This window comes from Trematomus bernacchii, unplaced genomic scaffold (genome assembly GCF_902827165.1).
Source record: "Trematomus bernacchii unplaced genomic scaffold, fTreBer1.1, whole genome shotgun sequence".
NCBI lineage: Eukaryota > Metazoa > Chordata > Actinopteri > Perciformes > Nototheniidae > Trematomus > Trematomus bernacchii.
In genome coordinates, this window is record NW_022987402.1 from 362,738 (window position 1) to 384,703 (window position 21,966).

The 21,966-nt window shown below is 43.0% G+C and overlaps 2 protein-coding genes across 3 annotated transcripts in view; both read left to right on the forward strand.

The window, feature by feature from the left end:
- etv6 (ETS variant transcription factor 6) overlaps positions 1 to 12,180 on the forward strand; it is a 32,385-nt gene extending 20,205 nt beyond the window's left edge. For both annotated transcript variants that reach the window (XM_034135560.1, XM_034135552.1), the window contains exons 4-8: positions 5,381 to 5,515; positions 8,839 to 9,411; positions 9,537 to 9,679; positions 11,473 to 11,573; positions 11,671 to 12,180. In XM_034135560.1, the coding sequence (XP_033991451.1) occupies positions 5,381 to 5,515; positions 8,839 to 9,411; positions 9,537 to 9,679; positions 11,473 to 11,573; positions 11,671 to 11,773 (1,055 nt within the window). In that variant the 3' untranslated portion in view covers positions 11,774 to 12,180. The remainder of the gene's footprint in view (positions 1 to 5,380; positions 5,516 to 8,838; positions 9,412 to 9,536; positions 9,680 to 11,472; positions 11,574 to 11,670) is intronic.
- A 184-nt stretch (positions 12,181 to 12,364) lies between these two features.
- The window catches only part of LOC117486962 (chemokine-like protein TAFA-2), an 88,082-nt gene continuing 78,480 nt past the window's right edge, over positions 12,365 to 21,966 (forward strand). Inside the window, exon 1 of the mRNA XM_034135581.1 lies at positions 12,365 to 13,245. The gene's annotated coding sequence lies outside the window, so the exon portion shown is untranslated. The remainder of the gene's footprint in view (positions 13,246 to 21,966) is intronic.

Below are 21,966 nucleotides of genomic sequence, written 5' to 3' on the forward strand. Positions count from 1 at the left end.
CACTTGAAAAAACGTGGTGCATTTACTGCATACATAGAAGCTTCTTTTTCACATTCGGACTGTTAGGACTAAATCATGTTGGGAAATGATAGCTTGGGTTCCTCGAGGATGAATAAACATCTGACCCCTGATCAGCTTTGCCATTTGTAGTTGAGGCCAATATTATAGTTTATTTCTACATAAAGAGCTGTGCCAATGTAGCTTTAAAATCAATGTGTTTACAGCAATACTACACCCTTTTAAATCAATAGAGTGCAGAGCAGGGGGTGGGGGGGGGGGCGTGTGACAGTAGGGAGGCAGCTGTCACAGCCGGGTGCTAGGGGAGGAAGTAGGGGACGGTTGATCAGGAAGTACAAACCAACCTCAACTGTAGCCATAGCAACGCTAACGGGCTGCAAATAATGCTGAAGTGTTTTCCTTTGCAGAGTTTTAGATTCCCGTTTTAAAATGAAATGGGATTCAGTGTGTGAGTGTGTGTGTGTAGTGTGTGAGGGCTGAAGTCAGCGCTGTGAGGCTCAGGGTGATGTGATGTTGATATAGTCATCATAAGAGAAAGTGACCAGCATTGTGATATATCAATATAGACATTGGATAAACACTACACAGTATGGGATTTACGCATTTGAGGTCATTTACAGTCCAAAAGAAGTGAGGGAATGAGGATTAAAAATCAACACATAATTAATGCTTTAAAAAAAATGAATTGATGAAATAAAGAATCCACAAACAAAAGCATAGTCAATCAATCAATCAAACTTTATTTATATTGCACCTTTTGAGATAATCAAGTACAATTAAGAGTTTTTCACAAATTATTGTTAAAGGTCATAATGATCATCAGTTAAGTGTAAACTAAACAAAGTGAAATAAATGATAAAAACGCTGATATAATTATTAGGGATGCTCCGATCGACAATTTTGGGGCCGATCCGATCGAGTGGGCGGGGCCTATGGGGATCTTCCATCTAAAGTGATGTTTAAAACTCAGTTAATGGGGCTCATTCAATGGCGCTTCCACAAACAACAACCAACATAATTATTACATTCAAATGAAGACATTATTCAAGTTGACATTAACTTTGGATAACACGGGAGAAATGAGCGGAAGCGCTCTCTTTTCCTCTTTCTTTCTCTCCCTCTCCTGACAGCCCGTCAGTATCGTCTCATGCAGCTCACTGATCTAGTAATGAGCGACCCGACAGTGAAGAATAAACATATTTATAACTAGTTTAGCTTGTTCCAGAGGTAGATCAAATAGCTAAGTGTGTTAGGTCTAACTCTTGTGTGTGTGTTGCTCCGCTCACCGGTCCGTCACATCGGGCGGAGCTGCAGGATTTCTGCTTCACACGCGTTCCATACCGCTATTTTATTGTCTTTTTCGGACACCTTAAAATACTGCGCGGCAAAACAAGCTCGCCAAAATGGCTTCACCAGTGTCATGTATTTTACGTCATGTGATCGGCTCTCACGATCGGCATTTATAGAGAGCACCGATCGATCGGCAGAGAGTGAATATCGGCCGATATCTATCGGCGGCCGATCGATCGGAGCATCCCTAATAATTAGTATAAAATAAATAATGAAACCAGAGAAATAAAACACGACATAAAAGCTCAACGGAACACATAACAAAAGTAATGCATACATGATGCATAAATCAATGTTGCTCAATTATCAATATATGAATCATTCATCTATTTCTATGACTTTATTAATGCAACCGACTTCACTGTGATAGCAGAGCTTTCTGCTGCTCTTCATTTTAGCAAGCGGCAAGATCTTTTATCTAAAGAAATATATATACAAGACGTTTATTTTGCAGTTTCTTACCAACATCTATTTATTTATTAATTTGATAATGCATTTGTATTTATATATTACAATTAAACTTTTAAGTCATTTTAAATCCTCCCTGAAATGGGAAGTAAACAGGAAGTGAGTTAACATGATGTTGTGAGGATGATGTGTCCAGCTGTCAGCTGCTGCTGTTTCCATCCCAGCTCTGTAGTTCACATCCTGCTGCAGCTCTGTGGGGACACACCATCACATCTCTTAGTATCTGTCTTCACTCGTCATGATGTCAAACAGAGCATTTGGTGGTAGAATGCATCAGCACCTGTAGAAGCTCGGACACAGTGATGTCCTGAAGCTGAGGAGAGAGGAAGCTGAACACACTGACCCCTAGATTCCACCGGGTCCGTCTGCGGCGCGTTACGGGCGCGTTACGGCTGCGCCGCGGTGCTCACAGCGATCGCGGCCACTCTAGTCAATGGGTGCTATTCCACCACACGCGGCGCGTTACGGCTCAGAAGCGTCCCAGAAGCGTCTCGGCCAAATCAACAAAAACTGCGAGCCGGCAGGCAAGACTCTCCGCTTCTGAAATGCTTCTGAAACGCGCCTGGTAGGGTTTGACGCCGGAGGAGGCCGGACCAAAACCGCGGCGCAGCCGGACCCGGTGGAATCTAGGGGTGAGGAGAGAGGAAGCTGAACACAGAGAGGAGAGAGGAAGCTGAACACACTGAGGAGAGAGGAAGCTGAACACAGTGAGGAGAGAGGAAGCTGAACACACTGAGGAGAGAGGAAGCTGAACACACTGAGGAGAGAGGAAGCTGAACACACTGAGGAGAGAGGAAGCTGAACACAGTGAGGAGAGAGGAAGCTGAACACACTGAGGAGAGAGGAAGCTGAACACAGTGAGGAGAGAGGAAGCTGAACACACTGAGGAGAGAGGAAGCTGAACACACTGAGGAGAGAGGAAGCTGAACACAGTGAGGAGAGAGGAAGCTGAACACACTGAGGAGAGAGGAAGCTGAACACACTGAGGAGAGAGGAAGCTGAACACACTGAGGAGAGAGGAAGCTGAACACAGTGAGGAGAGAGGAAGCTGAACACACTGAGGAGAGAGGAAGCTGAACACAGTGAGGAGAGAGGAAGCTGAACACACTGAGGAGAGAGGAAGCTGAACATAGTGAGGAGAGAGGAAGCTGAACACAGTGAGGAGAGAGGAAGCTGAACACACTGAGGAGAGAGGAAGCTGAACACAGAGAGGAGAGAGGAAGCTGAACACACTGAGGAGAGAGGAAGCTGAACATAGTGAGGAGAGAGGAAGCTGAACACAGTGAGGAGAGAGGAAGCTGAACACACTGAGGAGAGAGGAAGCTGAACACACTGAGGAGAGAGGAAGCTGAACACACTGAGGAGAGAGGAAGCTGAACACAGTGAGGAGAGAGGAAGCTGAACACACTGAGGAGAGAGGAAGCTGAACATAGTGAGGAGAGAGGAAGCTGAACACAGTGAGGAGAGAGGAAGCTGAACACACTGAGGAGAGAGGAAGCTGAACATAGTGAGGAGAGAGGAAGCTGAACACAGTGAGGAGAGAGGAAGCTGAACACAGAGAGGAGAGGAACTGAACACTGAGGGAGAGAAGGAAGCTGAACACAGAGAGGAGAGAGGAAGCTGAACACAGAGAGGAGAGGAAGCTGAACACAGAGAGGAGAGAGGAAGCTGAACACAGTGAGGAGAGAGGAAGCTGAACACAGTGAGGAGAGAGGAAGCTGAACATAGTGAGGAGAGAGGAAGCTGAACACAGAGAGGAGAGAGGAAGCTGAACACAGAGAGGAGAGAGGAAGCTGAACACAGTGAGGAGAGAGGAAGCTGAACACAGAGAGGAGAGAGGAAGCTGAACACAGTGAGGAGAGAGGAAGCTGAACACACTGAGGAGAGAGGAAGCTGAACACAGAGAGGAGAGAGGAAGCTGAACACACTGAGGAGAGAGGAAGCTGAACATAGTGAGGAGAGAGGAAGCTGAACACACTGAGGAGAGAGGAAGCTGAACACACTGAGGAGAGAGGAAGCTGAACACACTGAGGAGAGAGGAAGCTGAACACACTGAGGAGAGAGGAAGCTGAACACAGTGAGGAGAGAGGAAGCTGAACACACTGAGGAGAGAGGAAGCTGAACACAGAGAGGAGAGAGGAAGCTGAACATAGTGAGGAGAGAGGAAGCTGAACACACTGAGGAGAGAGGAAGCTGAACACACTGAGGAGAGAGGAAGCTGAACACACTGAGGGGAGAGGAAGCTGAACACACTGAGGAGAGAGGAAGCTGTGAGGCTAGCTGAAGCTGACAGCTGTTTTGACGATTTCATACTGCTGGCTGTTGGCTCTGTTGCCGGTGACATCAGTGAAAGCGTCATTTTGCGGAACAGAGCAAAACCTTTGGCATGTGTTTCCTCCTTTTGGGGAGTGTAAGGGTGCACTTCCCATCAGCCCCTGCTGTGAGACATATTTACTTTATAGAAGCTCTGAGAATGAAACGTTTACTTTATGGAATGTTTTGACTTCACTGTGTCGCAGGCTAAATCCCAGCAGAACGTTCACACATGAGAATGTTTAATGTGAGAAATGTAGAGGCTAAAGGGTGTTCCATAGATCAGTCTGACTAACTAACCTCATTTCCTAGCAATTGTGATTCATACTGATAAACATTTCATAAGCCCATTGGACACATGTGAACATTAACCCTAGCATTTTCAATCCAGAATCAAAGCAAACTTTAAATAATAAAGTTCAAACCTTGTTCCACACATGCAGCATATACAAATATAATGTAACAATTCAAGGAACACAAGTATGCAAAAAAGGGATGGTAATAACATAAGTACAGTCAAATAAAGAATCATCCAAAAGTTCATGACAGTTAACCCTCTCAGTAAAATGAACACATACGACGAAAAGAATAAATACAATAAAATATAAAAAACTATAAAATAAATATATAATTAAAACAATATAATAAAGAAAGCATCAGGAGGTGGAATCTTTCCCAATAATGGAACGCCACAGGACAAGGAAGTGAGAACTGAAAGGAAGGTGTGTGTGTGTGTGTGTGTGTGAGATCACTTTCTTCATGAGATTCATTTCCTTGTTATTGTAAGATCACGGCCTCTGTACCTGGGCTATGTGTTGACTGTGTAAATGTTTGTGTGTGCGAGGCCACACTTCTGTTAATCATCGGCTCCACTTCCTGCTCTGTGTCTGCGCTCTGCTACTGTCCAACACTTAAAGGACAGCTCATACACAGCCACGGCCCATCTACCTGTGTCAACATCCACTTCCTGTTGGCCACTAATGTGCAATGCCTCAGCTCTACAGGTGTTGGATTATCTAAGACATGTTTTTCTAATATAAAGTGTTGCCATGGCTCCCTGTCCAGTAAAGTCCCTGTAATGTGTGTCTGTCCCTCAGAGGCTCTTCCATTATTGCTCAAGCCCCCTGCTGCCTGGAAAGCAGGAGCAGAAGAAGGGGAAGTTGTGGATGACGCTGCTTTCCATTTTCTAGCTACATGCTAGTGATGCTAACCTGTGAGCTTTCCTCTGCAGGGGACGTCCTGTACGAGCTGCTGCAGCACATCCTGAAGCAGAGGAAGCCCCACGTCTTCTACCCCTCCGCATACTTCCCCGGGAACTCCTTCCACTCGCTGCCGGAGGGCGCCGCGCAGCACCTCAAGCTGGAAGGTCAGTCCCATAGACGCTGCTCTAATGCATACATTTCATATTTTTATATTAGCCTCTACAATCAATAATTATAAAATATATTCCATGACAACTGTTGTAATCAAATCATTAAATCAAACAATAAATGAAGAATAAAAAACACTTCAGTTAAAGCCAGGGTCTTGAGTTTGCTCTTAACGTACAGTTATGATGCCTCTTGTGTTTTTGCCTCTCTTAGTGTTCCCTGATAGGTCTGACATTAAGCTCACAGTTACTCCATGATATTGATGTTATTTGAATGTGTTTGTCCTCCCTCTCTATATACACAAGGTAGTCTCAATATGAAAAACTCTTCACTGTTGTAAAGCTCAGTTGGTAGAGCTGGGGCCCATGGTCTGGTGTTAGGACCCCGACCGGAGGACAGGCTCCAGGCTGCTCTGGGACCAGTTCCTGCGTCTCATTCCCTCCGTCTCCCCGTCAACACTGTGTCTTGAATAAAAGCACTCGTTGCCTGAAAAAGTATTTAAAAAAACACCTCAACGATTGCATTCCAGTACCCCACCACTGCGAAACATCCCCTCAATAATAAACATATCATTACATTTACACATAACAATATCAACCAAATCTGATTATTATTTTATATCATATATTCCTCAAGGTAGAATTGATGGCAGAGCTGATTAATTGTACAGGTGTACCTCTGAGTGTATATAAAGTAAGCTTCCATCTTCATAATAGCAGACACTGTTAGATTCATATCAGTTTTATGGAGTTAACTATAGTTTCTAGTTTGGTAAATATGGATTTGTGTCCACAAATAGAAAGACGTTATTTGTAATCAACAGTACTTCCCCATCAGCAGTGATGCTGCTCAGAGGTAATATGAGCCAGCTATAGCTAGGCCTATTTGATCATATAATAGCAGATATTGTCTTACATCATTCCATAGTCATCAGTCACTTGTTCAACATTGTAATTACATGTATAAAATGAATCAAATTGTATGTGAGTATTTATAATAATGGCAATTGCAATACCAGATAAGGTTGAATGTTCTGCAGATGTCCATAGGAACTGCATACGGCTTCTTTTTGAACCACTTATGGAAAGTTGGGGATAAGGAACAACAACATTTTGAATGAAGGTAAATGGTAAATGAAACATTACGTTCAAGGAAGTAAAGACAATGCTCAGCGGGTTGTTTTGGCTCTGGTGTGAGGAAACATGATACATCAACCATCTGATGGGTTGGAGCAGTATCTCCATCTGTTGGCAGTAAAACCTGCTCCACAAGGAAGTGCAGCGCTGTTTAAAGGAGCTCCGAACACCACCAACTATTTCTCACTGCCGTCTTCTTGCTTTGAGTGCCTCTCTGCAGACGAGTTTTTACAGTGCCTGTGATTCAAGGAATCACTGCCAACTCAACCCTAACCCTTCCTGATGCTCTCCACAGATAATGTGATCCGGTTCTCACACTAACCTGCAGAGTATTAGTGACACCCAGGCTGCAGTCGAATTGTCCAAAAATCAGCTCCTATCGTCTTTCCCTATCCACTATTCCTTGACCTCTGTGTGAAACGTCACAGGGTTAAGGAATAGTGGATAGGAGAATTCAAAAGGACTTAGGAAAAGACGACTGGGCTTCAAGAGAATCTGACTGCACTGACACTATCAGACGTATTAATGACGCACCAGAGGATGTTCTTAATGTGCGTCTGCTGGGAGGAAACTACAGTTCTCTGTACAGAGGACTACTGGAAGACATCTAGAGACTTTGCACCGTGCTCTGATGGTGTTGATATGCTTTATGAACGTGGACAACAGAGACAAATATTATCTTCATTAGGAGGCAACTGAAATAAAAAAGTAAAGTCAAACGTATTGTTGTCACCATCCCCAACAGTTTAAGAAACCCCACACAGCTCAGTAAACTCTGTGAAATGTTGACTTTATTTTATCAGTGATAAAGTAACGTTCATATTTCTCCTTCTGATTATTATAGTGTTGAATGTAAAAAAAAAAGCACTTTGGCATGTTATGGTATATGTTGTAAAATGCTTAATAAGCACCGTGATCCATTTAATCATACATTTGACATTGTTTGACTACAGTTATTGACAAATCAATGTCTTCATTACTTCAATGTGGCTCTTAGTTCAAGTTGGGAATATTTGCCTACAAAATGTGGTGGAATAAAAATATAAAGTAGCATAATGTGAAAGTACCTACATTTGTACTTATGCACAGTACTTGAGTAAATGTACTCAAATGTACTTGAGTAACATTCCACCACTGCTGACAGCCAGCATGTGATCACTGTGGGCACACCTGCAGAGCAAACACAGAGAACCCTATACACCCACAAATCATCATTTCCTAGAGCAGAGGTGACGTCCAAAAGAAAAAAAGTTAATTTCACTGAAAAGAAGACTAGAGACGGTGAAGGTGGGGGGGATGTCTTTTCAGAGGGGGGAGGCAGTGCTACCTGAACTTAGGTTCAAGAGGCAGGCCTGTAGCACTCTGAAGGCCCAGCTCTCTGCTGCCCCCTTCTGCCCTGCCTCTTTCATCACACAGTGGGTGTTTCTCAATCTCGAGTAAAGCTGCTTCAGAGCCACTATTTCAAGCATACTACGTCATCGAGTGCCGCCGAAGTACTGTTCCAATCTCCAGCATACTTGGAAATCTACCGAGCCCGGCGTACTCCGTTTGGAGAAATATTGAGGCTGCACATGAGTAGACTTCGCGGTCTTAAAATCCCCACAATGCTTTGCGCACGGACCAATTTCCCCAAATCTGTGGCGGAAAATGTAATGTGGGGCCTCTCATATGACGCACACCTGCACACTTGCTAGCCTGTTCCACTCTTTGTTTTCCAAATGTCAGGAAGTATTCTTGACTCGCTTCTGAAGCAAGATGCTCGGCAGACATGTGCTACCAAGCAAGCGTACTCGCGATTGAGAAACACCCACTGTCTAATATAATGCCAGGCACAAAACATCATGGCTTTATATATTCACCATAAACTAAAAGGACAAATCAAAAAGCAAACACGAAATTCACATATCAAATGTATAATTCAAAAATAAAGTAAAAGCATCAAAGAGTTAGGGTTTCACTTTTTAACTATTTTTAAATGATATTTGTTGGTGCATTCCTATTTATCATTTACCTATAGGCTGCTCATTATGAAATACACAACAGTAATGAATCACTTTGCCAATCTTGGACTGTGTATCAAATAAACCAAGAATAAGAATATTGCTCAACAGAAACTCTTAACCCCTGACTGTCGGTGTGTGAGCTGCTGCTGTATTAACCTCATGTTGTGATTCTCTCCTCAGACACGGTACGACGGGCGCCTCGTGGCTCAGAGCCCCTCCCCCAGCACCCCCCAACCATCGAGCTGCGCCACCGCGCACGCTCCCCCCACCTTCAGACCAGGCTGTCCCCTCCGGAGCCCCACCGCACACCCACAGATGACCACCTGCAGACCTTCTCTCAGCTGCCCGACAGCAACCACCACCCCAAGGAGGACATGTACCCCCTGTCAGTGTCCCCCGCTGCCCCCAACGGCCGCTGCGTCGCGCCCCGAGACCCCTGCCCAGGCAGCCCCGGGGGCCAGGAGGCAGGCCCTCCTCGCATCATCCAGCTCATTCCCAGCGCCATCATGAACCCCCTGCTGCTCAGCCCCAGCAGGAGCGGCGGGGGGGCCGCCATGGACTTCAGGCACAGCCACGGACCCCCGTCTCATGCGGCGCTGGAGAACGGGCGGGAGCTGAAGGGGCACAGCCTCCACCCTCAGATGTCTCTGTCCCAGCAGCAGTTCAAGCAGGAGGAGGCGCTCTACAGGAACCACGTCATCATGCCCGTGTCCCCCCCCGAGGAGCAGCAGATCCCCATCGGACGCATCGCAGGTGAGATTTACCTGTCAAAGGTCAAAGCTGCTGTTTCTTCAGACACGTGTGAGGAGACACTTCAGACCTCATTCACTTATCACTTACCGCAAAGCATGGTGGGTAAAGACGTTGTGTGTCCTCAGACTGCAGGCTGCTGTGGGACTACGTCTACCAGCTCCTGTCAAACAGCCGGTACGAGAACTACATCCGCTGGGAGGACACGGAGAGCAAGGTGTTCCGCATCATGGACCCCAACGGCCTTGCCAGGCTGTGGGGGAACCACAAGGTACACACACACACACACACACACACACACACACACACACACACACACACACACACACACACACACACACACACACACACACACACACACACACACACACACACAGTGAGGCTTTTAGCAGGATAGAGGGGGGGTCGAGTTTAAAGAGTTTTGATGATTGTTCTGGTGATTGTTCTGCAGAACTTACCTGGCTGGAGCGGGTTATTTTCAGATCTTTTCAGAGCCGTATAATATATATAATAATTAGGGCTGTCAGTCGATTAAAATATTTAATCGCGATTAATCGCATGATGTCCATAGTTAATCGCGATTAATCGCACATTTTTTATCTGTTCTAAATTAGAGGGATATTTGTAAAACAAATATGCTTTATGCAAATGTTTGTTTATTATCATTGGAACAATGACAAATATTCTCCTGAATATTCTCAATACAACAACCTGGAACCTCTCTCTCTCTTTCTCTCTCTCCCAAACCTGTGTACTTCTCTGCACTGAGCCAGTTGCTCAAACAGACAAGCCTGTTTACATTTGTCGGTGAAATGCCGCTCCTCTGTCTTCATACCAGTCAAAGCATGAGACGCTAATAATGCGCTGTGATGTGCAGTCGAGACGTTGGATGCGATCCGAATTATCTAACGCAGCCCCTCGTCCCCCAAAATGTTAAGCTGTAGCCACCCATTTAGTTATCGCTGTTGAAAGCTTGCTGCTCGTAGACGCCGTGTCCAGGCATCTCCCCGGCAAACTTTCAAGCGTGGTCTGCCGCAAGCGAGCGGCAGGAGCGGGCTGTCAGCATCAGCTGTGTGCTTGGCTTGCTGTTTAAAACACCTTTTTTTGTATCCATATCTCTCGCTAGAATCTCCCACCATCCAACTAACAACAACAACGTCAAGCCTTTGGGCTCTGAAACTACGGGGCGGGCCGAGGACAAATACACATGCGTTAATCGCACGTTAAAATAATTAGTGGCGTTAAAAAAAATGTGCGTTATTAACGCGTTAACTTGACAGCCCTAATAATAATATAATATAATATGAATGTTGCCACTGGATGAGGCCATGCATTGACAGGAGCACAGACTGTATGCTTGAGCTGAACAATATATGGCTTTTATTATCGCCGTCATGATGTAAGTCTTCCTGATAAACACCTTGGAAGAAGACTGTGACGTTGCTTTTTAGGGAATTTGTTGAAACTAGTATCGGTAGAACACACTTCAAAATGACTTTAACCGTAATAAAAGGCTGCACTGATCAAACTGTCCTGTATTTAACGGACAGTTCACCCCAAAATAAACAAAAAATAGTTTTCATTTATCTAGGTTGTTTTGGTGTGAGGCGACTGGTGGTGGAGATATTGACTCCTCTCTCATATAATGGAGTCAGCCATGACCCTGTTATTCAAGATATTCCACAGACATTGTTGGGAGCAGTTTATGTACAAACTATTTTCTTTCTACCACATCAATGCGCAGAAAGAAAATATCTTTGGTAACTGGTCTCTGGAAAGAGGTTAAATGTATTTTGATCTAGTACCATCAGCTCCTCAAGCCCAGTGCTATCCTTTCCCATAGTTTTAGAGAGAAGACTGACTGATGAATGTCACTGCAGGTGAGAGGTATTTCTGGGTGAGCAGAATTGATCTACCATGTCAAATGAAAGGTCTGCCCCCATGTGACAGCTTTAAATGACAGAAAGCTCATTAAGATGTAGAAAAATCGAATTTTGCATCTCATTATTATTATTATTATTATTATTATTATGAATAACACTGCTGTTGTCTTCCCCCTAACAGAACAGGACCAACATGACGTACGAGAAGATGTCGCGAGCACTGAGACACTACTACAAACTGAACATCATCAGGAAAGAGCCCGGACAAAGACTTCTGTTCAGGTAAAGCCTCTTAAAGACAGAACGACATCATCAGTTTGTCTAGTTTACAGCATCAATGTGGATAAATGAGCCGTCGTTTCTGTGTGGCGCCCCTCAGGTTCATGAAGACCCCCGATGAGATCATGAACGGACAGACGGAGCGGCTGGAGCACCTGGAGTCAGACACAGACGAACAAATCTACATCAAAGAGGAGTGCTGAGGAACTAAGTTTATGAACTTATTACTACTACAGCCGCTGATGCCTTTCAGAAGCAGCGTGAACAATCGCCGCTGAACCTGCAGCGCGTAGACGCTCGCTCTATCAGTCACACTCAGAAAGACTGTTTCTCATCATTGCCTTAGGAGAATATCTTCCAGAGTTCAAAAATAAAACGGCATCATGTGTTGTGATTTCCTGATGGACAGAGCTGAAAGACTTTCTACGTGTTCCCCTTTATTTCCAAATGAACTGCAAAAGCCAATCACTCTGAGCTTCTGTCACTTTGATGATTTTAATGTCTCCTCACCTGCATTATAAAGGAATTCTTGCTGTTTGTAAAAAGACAATTGGGTGTGTGCGTGTGTGACAGGAATGTTTTCACAATGGAATAAACATTTTTGATTAAACTATGTTCTCTTAGAGTGGAGTATGTTTAAATGTTACTGAAGGTTAATGACCAGCCTTTTCCAGTGTTTCCTGTTCCTCTGCAGGAAGGTGTCAGGAACAGGCTGGTGTAATACCGGAAGTGTCCACAGGGAGGCAGTACTGCGCTGTGTCAGTGAGAGGAGTCTGCTGTCATCATCATGCTGCTGCTCTAAACACTGGAAGATGTAAACAAGTCATTTTGTGAATGACTTGCTTCAGGTAGAATTGTTCATCCTATGTCAAATGATCGCTTAATTGCAATTTCAGATAAATAATTCACTGATTGTATCCCAGCAGCTGGACTTTAATACAACATGTTGCTGTACCACTTCCTGAATGAGGGATTGTGTCTCTGGTATTATTGTGTTTTGTGATTTATTAATTTTTTCTTAAAACAGAGCCTTAAAGTCTTATGATTATGTAGTTTGTGAACACCATAACATCACTCGTTTTTTTGTAGTCTCTTTATCATATCAAATGTCATTATGATTGATCTTCATTCATTTGCAGGGGATAACGGAAACAACGCAAACTTATTTCAGTGTCAGTCCTTGTGAAAACATGTTATACCCTAACTCACAGGAGTCCTTGACAGTAATCAGATTACTTTAAGGCGGGAGTGACTGCGTAGCGGCGCTGCGCTCCGGAGTCTCATAAAGTTAGCGCGCGAGACTTGGAGCGGGCAGACGGAGCGAGGCGGCGGAGCGCGCGCTGCACAGAGAGGAGCGTCTCTGAGACATTCATATTTCATCTCCGGCTGACCACACACTGAAGCTGAGGTACAGAGAGTCAGCAGCTGTCGGGGGACACACCGGTAGACAGGCGCGAGGTGTGGATGCACGAGACCCGCGGACATGTCCACGCTGTTTCTCGTGTCTGATTCTGACAGAGCCCTTTGATTTCCTCCTCAAAGAAAGAGGCACCACTCCCGAATTTCCCCACAAATCCAGGACCAAATGTCTCCCGGACACCCCCCGTGGATTGTAGCAGCCCCCCCGATGCTGTGAGAGGCGTTCAGGTGCGGGACGGGAGTGGGACAATTACAGGTAAGAGACATGCACGCGACCCCGGCGCGAGGGTATTCTCTGTTAGGAGTTCCTGAAAGAAACTCATTCCTTGCACGTGCTTTATTTCGCAGCGCATCAGTCTCCATCAGGAGGGAAACACCTGACAATTAGAGCAGATTTCCCTCTGTCACTCACATTGACCTGGGTAAAGCACACATATATTTTTCATTTTCATTCTATCATTTTGTTGTAACGGATTGTTATTAAAACAGTTGAACTTATTACATATAAATGCACTCTCTTCCACTGACAGACAGCTGCAGTCTCTGATGCTGTGCTGGTCTGCAGGTGATTTCAGACTTTACTTGATATCATTATTTATAAATGTGCTAAATTTCCCCTCTTAGAAACATTACCATCCATCATCCTGTGTGACACCAAAAGTATTTTAGTTCACAGTTTTTCAGTAAGACAACCAGTTAAATTGACTTTATTTCACCAAATCATGAAGTCCTCAGACTGTTTTAATGAAGTCCTTGGAGGCTAACAGTAAGATATTCACTGAAAGCCCGCACCTCCAGATTCACAAACAGTTTCTTCCCATGGGCCATTAGGACATTAAACACACAAAAATAACTCCCCATATCCCCACTGTGCAATAATCATGGTCTGTCTCTATGTATGTATACACTAATATTTATCATATATATTTTATCATAATTCTATTTTATTCATTTATTCATTTATTTATTAATCCTGCTCATCTCCATGACGATCCGAAACTGTGTGCACTACTTGCTGGTCGTAACTGTCAGACCTTTTAATCTGTGTTTTAATATGTCTGTTTTTAAAGCACTCGCTGGAGCAGTAACTATAAATCTCGTTGTATTCTGTACAATAACAATAAAAGCTTTTGAATTTGAATTTTGAATTTGAATAAACACCCACTGTGTGTGGTGTTTTGTATTCAAATATTTCTCTTTTGGTTAAACTCAGCAGAAGTACAGTGAGTAGCAGACTGCTGTCAGGAAGTGTTCTCCGGTAATATTCGACCTCTGAGAATGAACTCTGAGGACTGGTACTCTTCTTCGTCACAAAAAAACAAGAGATGTAAAAAGATAAAAACTTCCCCCTCTGATTTATTTTCCCCTTATGTCTGGCCATAATCGTCTTCCATATAGTTTGCTTTTAAGATTAGCTAAAATGTTACAAAGACTTTAATTATTTTCCCATTATACAGAAAATAAGAAGATATTTAGTTCCCATTCATGTTGACATCATATTGACCGTGACTCTGGTTTTTACTTATAATGAATAATTGTACATTTGTACTGGATGAATGTGTGTGTGTGTGTGTGTGTGTGTGTGTGTGTGTGTGTGTGTGTGTGTGTGTGTGTGTGTGTGTGTGTGTGTGTGTGTGTGTGTGTGTGTGTGTGTGTGTGTGTGTGTGTGTGTGTGTGTGTGTGTGTGTGTGTGTGTGTGTGTGTGTGTGTTTTTAGATGTGACGGGTGTTTAGTGATTGTTCTGTGTGTTCCTGCCCGCTGCAGATGAAATTGAACTAAATACTGGCATAAATCATGTGTTCTCATTTTAAGATGTTTGTGTTGCGTGTCTTGTTTAATAAAGACTAGAAAGCTATACAAAAAAAGAATCACTTACACAGAGAACGGTGGCCCCTCAGACAAATCAAAATATAGTTTAGATCCATTTCTAAGTACGTAGTTTTCCATCTCTCGTAATTTATATTTTTATATGATATCCTGTGTATCCTCTCATGGGCCCTCAGACATATCTTGCGAACCTTTAGAGGACCGGAGTACTGTACATAAAAAGCTTAAAACCAAAAAAAGCTGGTTGTAATATCAGTCACTCAGGGATTTTTTTCTGCATAATTAGAACCTTACATTTTTATGATTTAAGATCAGAACTGCTAATAACTTAAATATATTATGAAAGCAATTACGCATGCATGGAAATGATATATTATTGAATTAGGGTGAAGAGCGAGCGACAACCCTGCCAAACACACATAAACACACATTACAACACGCACACACACGCGCAAATTGTGTGACGTGGGTGCAATGTCACACAATTCATTATTGATATCGATAGGATTTTTATTATTTAGGACTCTTATTTTAAAACATTACGCGCACTTTTTACCCCCTGAACATATATTAAAACTCACCAAACTTTGCACGCGCATCAGGACAGGACTTGATATATATATATATGTATGTATACAGATGTAAAAAATGAATGTAGAAAAAGTGTATACATAACAAGAAATAAAAAATATAGACATAGAAATATGAATAGAAGTAATGAATATAAACTTATATTTATAGAAATATGGTTTCAGTAGCTGAAAGTAGGCTGAATTATACATATTTACGACAAAAACATGAATAGAAAAATATTTATGGTTTAAAATCTAATATCATGTTTTTTTAAATAGCCTGTATAAAAAATATAAAAAAACGTACAGGAAGTCGGTCATTTTGAATTTCACCCTCCATACTTCAGAGATCTTCTCCTCGGGATTTTATCCGATCGACTCCAAATTCGGCGGGTAGCGTCTCAAGACATGGGGGATGGAAAGTTATCCAAATCGTAATTTTTCACCGCACAGTGTAGTCGTTATGTGGCGCCCATTTTCACGTTCGCTCGATGCTAGGCAATCCCTCGCCATGGAACATGATGATGTCATAACTCCAACTGACATACTCCGAACACCGCCAAACGTCACATGATGGTTAACACTGCGGCCCTGAACAGCTCTAAGTCAAATCTGAGGTTTCATCATGCAAACGCATCCCTCGCCATAAAACATGATATTGTCGCAACTCAAAGGAAAATCTTCCAAATGGCACCAGAGCTCAGAGGATGGTTAATGGTCACTTGTGAGTTTTCCTCAAAAGCCGTTGCCATGACAACGCATCCCTCGCCGTTAAACACGATATTGCTATAACTCCTAGGAAAATGGTCATAAACTGGTCAAACTTCACATATTTTCTAACGATGCAGATCTCAAGTAATCTAAGCCTATTATGGGGTGTCATCATATGCCGTTGCCATGGCGACAGATCACTCGCCATCAAACACAATGTTTATGTTACTGCTGTACCTCCCATGTACATTGTCCGATCGGCCTGAAACTTCCCACGTTTGCTAACGGCCGAGTCCGGAAAGCATCTGCGCGACGTCGACATGCGGACAACAGCGAACCTGCGCGGAGCGTCGAAGACCCGCTCATCGCTGCAGATTTAATTATAATTACTATTGCGATCATTTTTATCACTCTAACCTTGCAGCTGGTAAAGTAGGAGCTATGATTTAACTTTATACCGTATACTGCTGCTAGCTTGTGTTTTTATACATAATTTTAACCTATGATAATACATGATCATTTTTTTGTTGATTGTATTTGGTTTTATTAATCAGAATCTTCAAAGTAACTAACGCTATGTAATAAATGTAGTTACGTAATACGTGCCTCTGAATTGTAGTGGAGAAGTACAGCACTTTATTAAAGTACTTGTAAATGTACTTAGGTTTTTACTATACTACAACAGAGTAGGCAATTACTAGAGATGGCAAATCCGGATCCTTTTACGGACTCAGGGAAGGGAGGAAACCGGGAGAGGGCAATGAAATCGGGAGGGTTAGCAAGTATGCCCCATGAGTCTGCAGGAAGTGAAGGAAGTTCCCTTGATTCAGTGAGTCAGGATTTGCGAATCTGTGTCTGCTGTTGACTCGTGCATGATGAGTCTGGATCTCTGGATCTGCTACGGTTACGGCTCTGAGTCCGCCCGAGCCTGCAGGAAGTTTCACTGATCCGCCTCCCCTGAGCCAAACGATAACTTCTGGCAGCTCCTACTTGTTAAAGGCTAGGCAGATGGACTGGGGTACGTTGTAATGTGATTTTACATGTTATAAGGAGAGTAGCGAGTGAGGCAATTTATAGTTTACATTTGTACGTCACCAGGTGTAGGACTCAAAGGACTCGGGTTAATGGAGAGGGGAGACTCGTCATGACCAGCTCATTACTAGGATCCGGGTTAATGATCCGGATGAATCAGGACTCGCCCATCTCTAGCAATTACTACATGAGGTCACACGGCTCAGAACTGAAGCTTTAGTTCCTCCACCATTCATGATCAGGCCAGACCTCCCCCCTCCAGCTGGGAGACCTGGTGCCGGCTGTCTGGCCAGCAGCGACGGTTCAGCCAATGTCACCTTTTCTCCCAAGGGTCACATGACCTTGCTCTCCGGCTGCCTCGCATTGATCTGCAGCGATGTCCTGAGGCATTTTGTTCGTGTAGCATAGCAGCAGGTACACAGATCTATTTAATAGACATGCTGCACAGAATCTAATGTTTATTTAAAATGTGAATGTTAGAAATGAAGTTCAAACCTACAAAATACTCTGTACGGCCCTAATTCAACAGAATCTGAATCTATGAAAGTCACACACACATCCATCACACACACTCCACCAATAGAAACAAATATATAGATAGAATGGGAGGGATGAAACCCTCTTTAATGGTCACACATGCAGAGCACACAGCACACACAGTGACATGTGTTCTCTGCTTTTAACCCATCCTAGTACAGTACCAACAGAGTGGTCCAACAAACTGGTTCCATACCATTCCCAAAAGATAACCCAGGCTCAAATACATTTAATACTTCTTTCACCAATGAGAGGAAACATTGCTCTAAACATTTGACATGGAGTTCTGCTTTCTTAGCAAATGCTTTGGAGGTCTACATTTCTTGCTGTCTCAGAATCCTCCTCTGCAGGGACACCCCAGTCTGTGTAGTACGTGATCACGCTGTACTCCACCCTCATCCACACTTCAGTCAGCTGAGATACTGATTGAATGCAGAGGGAAGGAAAGGAGAAGAGAGAACAGGAGAGAAACTGCACTGAAAAAAGCATTAATACAAGTTGAAAAAAATAAATTAGGTTCAACTTACAACTAACATTAAACAGTTATGTGAAATCTGTTAACAACATACATTTAATTAAAATCACAATTCAGTGTTTTCAGTGTGGATAAAACATTGAGAGAGATTACCCCCCCCCCCCCATTTTATCTCTCCTGCAGCTTCTTCCTGTGTGTGGCCATGCGCCGTCACGGAGGATAAGTCCAGTCTCCAAAAGCCGCCGAACAAACACACCAACACACACTTCGCAGAAACATCTCTCTTCCGCACTCTCCCCCCCCCCCCCCCCTCCTCTCACACCCATCCCCTCCCCCTCCATATCATTTCGATGGCTGTCGGTTTGTGCAGAGCTGTGGGCCGTCAGTTCTTTCATGATTCGAGCCAAACCCATCTGGGACTCAATATCCCGTTTACCAGCTCTCAGCACTCTGAAAACCACAACAGAACTGAGCCCGGCAAAGTTCACAAGTCATTACAGTTTGTTCAGGTGGCGCCAAGGTCGCAGGGTTCTCCGTTACTGCGTCTTCACACAGCACACTGTGCCTCTCACACACACATGAATCATGATGTCATGTCATGCTTTGTCAGCACAACCCTCAGAAACCAAACTGCCATGCTGCTCCAAAGATCATCCACTGAGCTCAAGAAAAACAAGTGAAAAACAAATGTATTTGATGTGCCGGATTGATTTCAAAATGTACTTAAGATAAGGTAAGATAAGATGGAGCTTCATTTATCCCTGTGGGGAAATGAAGGCGTTTATAGCAGCAACAGGTCAGAGTGAAAAACAGGATTCAAACTAAAATAGTTATGATTTAGGAAATCATTACCTGCATTTCACAAGAGAAGATATGCTTTATGATCCCACATTTTGGTTACAGCAGGATGTTAAAACAAGACATTGTACATCATTTGAAAAATAAAGAAACATCAAATATAAACATCTTAGAATATAAAATAAAACAGAAATAAAAGGTTGACTTGAAAGATAAAATCTAACAGATCTGACAAAGAAATGACAGCTCACACAATTTAATTAGATTTGAGTGTGCAAGGAATGGCATATTAAATTAAATATAAATGTAAAACGTACTTTGTGACGAAGAGTCCAGTTATAAATTATTAAATGAGAAACTATGGAGAGAGAGGTCTCTAAATGATACCTACCGATTTCTTCATCTTACTGAGGCGATTGTCAGCTGCTGTTTTTATATGATGAAGATCAATCTTTATTAATCCCAGATGGGAAATGCAGTTCTTCACTGTGCTGTAATTCTACAACTACACACAGGCCCGACACACACACTAAACAGCTCCTATAGACATGCACTAATGCAGAGGTTAAAGACGTGTTACTGGGACACAGAGCATCTTAAGAAAAGACTTTGCTAAGTCAACCTAAAACAAGTCATTCTAAGTAGCCTTTAGGCTTATGTAGCAACATGATGATAAGAGGGCTAGGCTAGCTTCTAAGCACGCTTTTCCTTTCACTGCCTGTGGCACTCAGCACAGAGCTTCTGCTTTTATACTGAAGACAGTATATAATAACATTCCCTCTAACAGCTCTGCACTGAGGCTTTTAACAAGCATTATTCACAGTACAGGAGTTCAAAGTCAGTGTGGCAGAATATTTAGTTGGCTGTTCTGTGAGTATCTCTGGCACCACCCTCTCTGCCCTGCTCATCACAGACTGACACCATGCACGGTATCTGTTAGACCTTTTGAGATCACATTGGAACATGGTTAACACAACGTAACATCACATCTGTGACATAAGTGTAACAACTCGGTTAGTTTGAGGAAAACAGCAGGGTTAGGAATGTAACAGTATGCAAGAAGTACCTACGTACGTGATGTAGTATGTTATTGATTTTGTATTTACCTACAGGAGCAATTTGGAGGTAGTGATCTTGCCCAATGACTTTTAGACATGTTGACTGCAGGGGGAGGGATCGAACCACTGACCTTCTGATTGGTAGATCAGGAATCAACCCCTGAGCTATAGCGGCTTTCTTACGCTAGTATAGGTTTACGATAAGATCTGGACTAGTTTAAAACAGTATGTTTACTTTTTATTAATTCATTAATTCATTAATTATTATTATTATTATTCCACAGATAGGGATGCAAAATAAGGAGCTTACAAACCTTACGTCTGTTAAGTAGCTAATGTATGTAAATGAATACATGTCACATTGCACACAATAAGTTGGGTTCCCCGGGACACATACTGTGGTCCTAAGAGAGTCCTGGTTCTGTTTGAACCCTGACCTCCTCCCAGTGCAGACCTGCTGTTCTTCACTCTCCACCCTCTGATCCTTACTTGACCCCCGTCAGTAGGGGCTGACTAAGGCTGCTCGCGGTGTCCCTGACACACTGACACAGGGAGCGTAGACGTTCAGAGGGCCGCTTACCATGCTGCTGTATTCTGGATGAGTGGTGATTCAGAATCCCAAACAGAATCCCCTTATTTGTCCGGCAACGGGACATTCACATTATTACAACAGCAGTAAATATAGTGCAGATCAAATATAAAACATACCTTAGTAGCACACGTAATTGATAATACAAAAAAAAACAAATAGCAGATAAGTACACCATGGTAAAAAAGTAGCAGTATGTGACCATATCAAATGAAAGAGGTAGTGTTGTAATGTGAGGTGCAGGTGATAACACATCGCAAGGAGAGAGGGTTTTCTTTAAAAAGAAAAACAGGCATTTTATTTCTTAGCCTTCCACAAAAACATTATTTTACAGAAACTGTTTTCTCAACGAAATGCCTGGTGCTGCGTTCACCAGCAAGGGGGACAAATGCCCCTCCTCCCCTGTCTTCCCAGTCACATTTATAGTGGATTGCCCGCCTTCCCAATTGAACCAATCAGGTCATCAGGTCATCACTCTGAAAAGGGGAGTGAAGAGTTAAACCGAAAATTGTTTTCTACATCAAAACATTTCCTAAAGGCCTAAGTAAATTCATCATTTTACTAACAAAACTATTGTACATTCCAAAACAACAAGATCTGCTCAAAACTGATAGTTTTGAAGTTAACTGACACACATCACATCACACCTGACCAATCACATCCAAGACTCCGCCTACTCACACAGCACATATAAGGAGCATTTTGGAGCACTGGCACAAGATGGCTTCCAGGTATGAATAAAGGAAATTCATTTCTTGATTGACATTTTAAGAAGTTGAATTCATGTAATGTTTATCTTAGTGAATGTGTCACTAAATGCATCAATGCAGCTCTGTTTTTGGTCTATCAGGAACTAGCTATATTAGGCTTTGGCAACACAGATAACTCTTCCTCAATAGTATGGCTTCATAGGTGGTTTTTAGTGTTTATTGACAATAAGAAAAATATAAAATATTGAAAGAAAATGAATCCCGCACTCATCATACTCCTCACATAATAAACACTCAGCAGTTAATAAGTAAATGTAGATGTTGGCCACTGGTACATCAGCATCATCCCTAACATGTAGGTTGCATACAGCATGCATCAAATGAACATCACTGCACTGTGGGGACATAAGCAAATATTCTAGGGACGCTACATTTGTTATTCCAGTCATGTGATTTTTCAAGGGCAGATATTCAAACTGAAGCACAGGTGCACACTACACGACAGGACAACATATATGTAAGTAACAAATCAGCAAACAGGAAGTGAAGGCTGCAGGAGGGATTAGTCTTATTGTAACATTGAAGCAAGTTATTCCTATACACTGTACAGTATTTCATGACTGAGTACAGTATGATCAGATCATATGCACCTGTCAGCCTGTCAGGAG